Raw genomic sequence first — 853 nt, 5'->3', positions numbered from 1 at the left:
AAATTGTATTATAAGTAACTGGTCAAACCTTAGATGAAGTAGAAGGTTTAGTTTTCTCCACTGTTTCGGTTTTGGTTTTCTTTGTAGATGTACATTCAGTTGCTGAATGTGTATCTGTATGCTCATTCCTGCAGGTCTTTAGCAGTAATTCTTCTTTTTTCTTTAGTTTCTGTGCAAAGAAAAGTAGACATTGAGTTATGTGTATGATTATAAGTTATTGTAAAGTATGTATGGGTACTTACATTTTTTATCAGCAGATCCAAATTCTTTTTTTTCTCAATGAGTATGTCAACATCTGAATCTTCAGATGATATGTTAATAACTGCCTCTTCATCAGATTGTATTTCCTTTTTTATCACTTTTTTAATTGGGGAAGTGAGAAAATCATCTGTATCATTTGTATCAATGTTGGATGATGGTTTTTCAGATGCTCCATTATCTGATTCAGATTTTGCACCCCTTTCATCTGATAGTTCCTGATCTTCTTCAGTGTAGTCACTCTTTTCATTCTCATCTACTTCTTCTTCCACTGGTGGACTGTTATCATTGAGATTGGTGTATAAAAAAAATATAAGTCAATGTTACTTGTATTTGAGGGTAATGTACTGTTCAGCATTAGAAGAAAATATTTTACCTCATTTGTTGTGTTAGAGTCGCCTTCTATCATTTTTTTATAGTCCACCTTCTTCTGCCGTGTTTTCATTCTTGACGTGCTGTAAACAGAACATAAACATAAAATAATTAAGATTTTGTTAAAATTTAGTGTAAGTTTTGAAGTAGTGTAGTTGACATGCCATTTGTGTCCATATTGGGTGGTGGTAACTGAAGTATGAAGCGTATACACCACATTTTC

The 853-nt window shown here is 32.6% G+C and overlaps 1 protein-coding gene across 1 annotated transcript in view; it reads right to left on the bottom strand.

Moving 5' to 3' along the window:
• The window catches only part of LOC113215618 (uncharacterized), a 2,457-nt gene extending 1,818 nt beyond the window's left edge, over positions 1-639 (bottom strand). Inside the window, exons 1-3 of the mRNA XM_052265634.1 lie at positions 635-639; positions 243-537; positions 29-169 (exon numbers count right to left, since the gene is read on the bottom strand). Of these exons, the coding sequence (XP_052121594.1) occupies positions 29-169; positions 243-537; positions 635-639 (441 nt within the window). The remainder of the gene's footprint in view (positions 1-28; positions 170-242; positions 538-634) is intronic.
• Between the last annotated feature and the right edge of the window lie 214 nt (positions 640-853).

Source organism: Frankliniella occidentalis, unplaced genomic scaffold, assembly GCF_000697945.3.
Source record: "Frankliniella occidentalis isolate FOCC.00 unplaced genomic scaffold, Focc_3.1 Scaffold28, whole genome shotgun sequence".
Lineage (NCBI taxonomy): Eukaryota > Metazoa > Arthropoda > Insecta > Thysanoptera > Thripidae > Frankliniella > Frankliniella occidentalis.
Note: the sequence above shows the minus strand (reverse complement) of the source record. Positions and strands in the feature narration are given on the sequence as shown.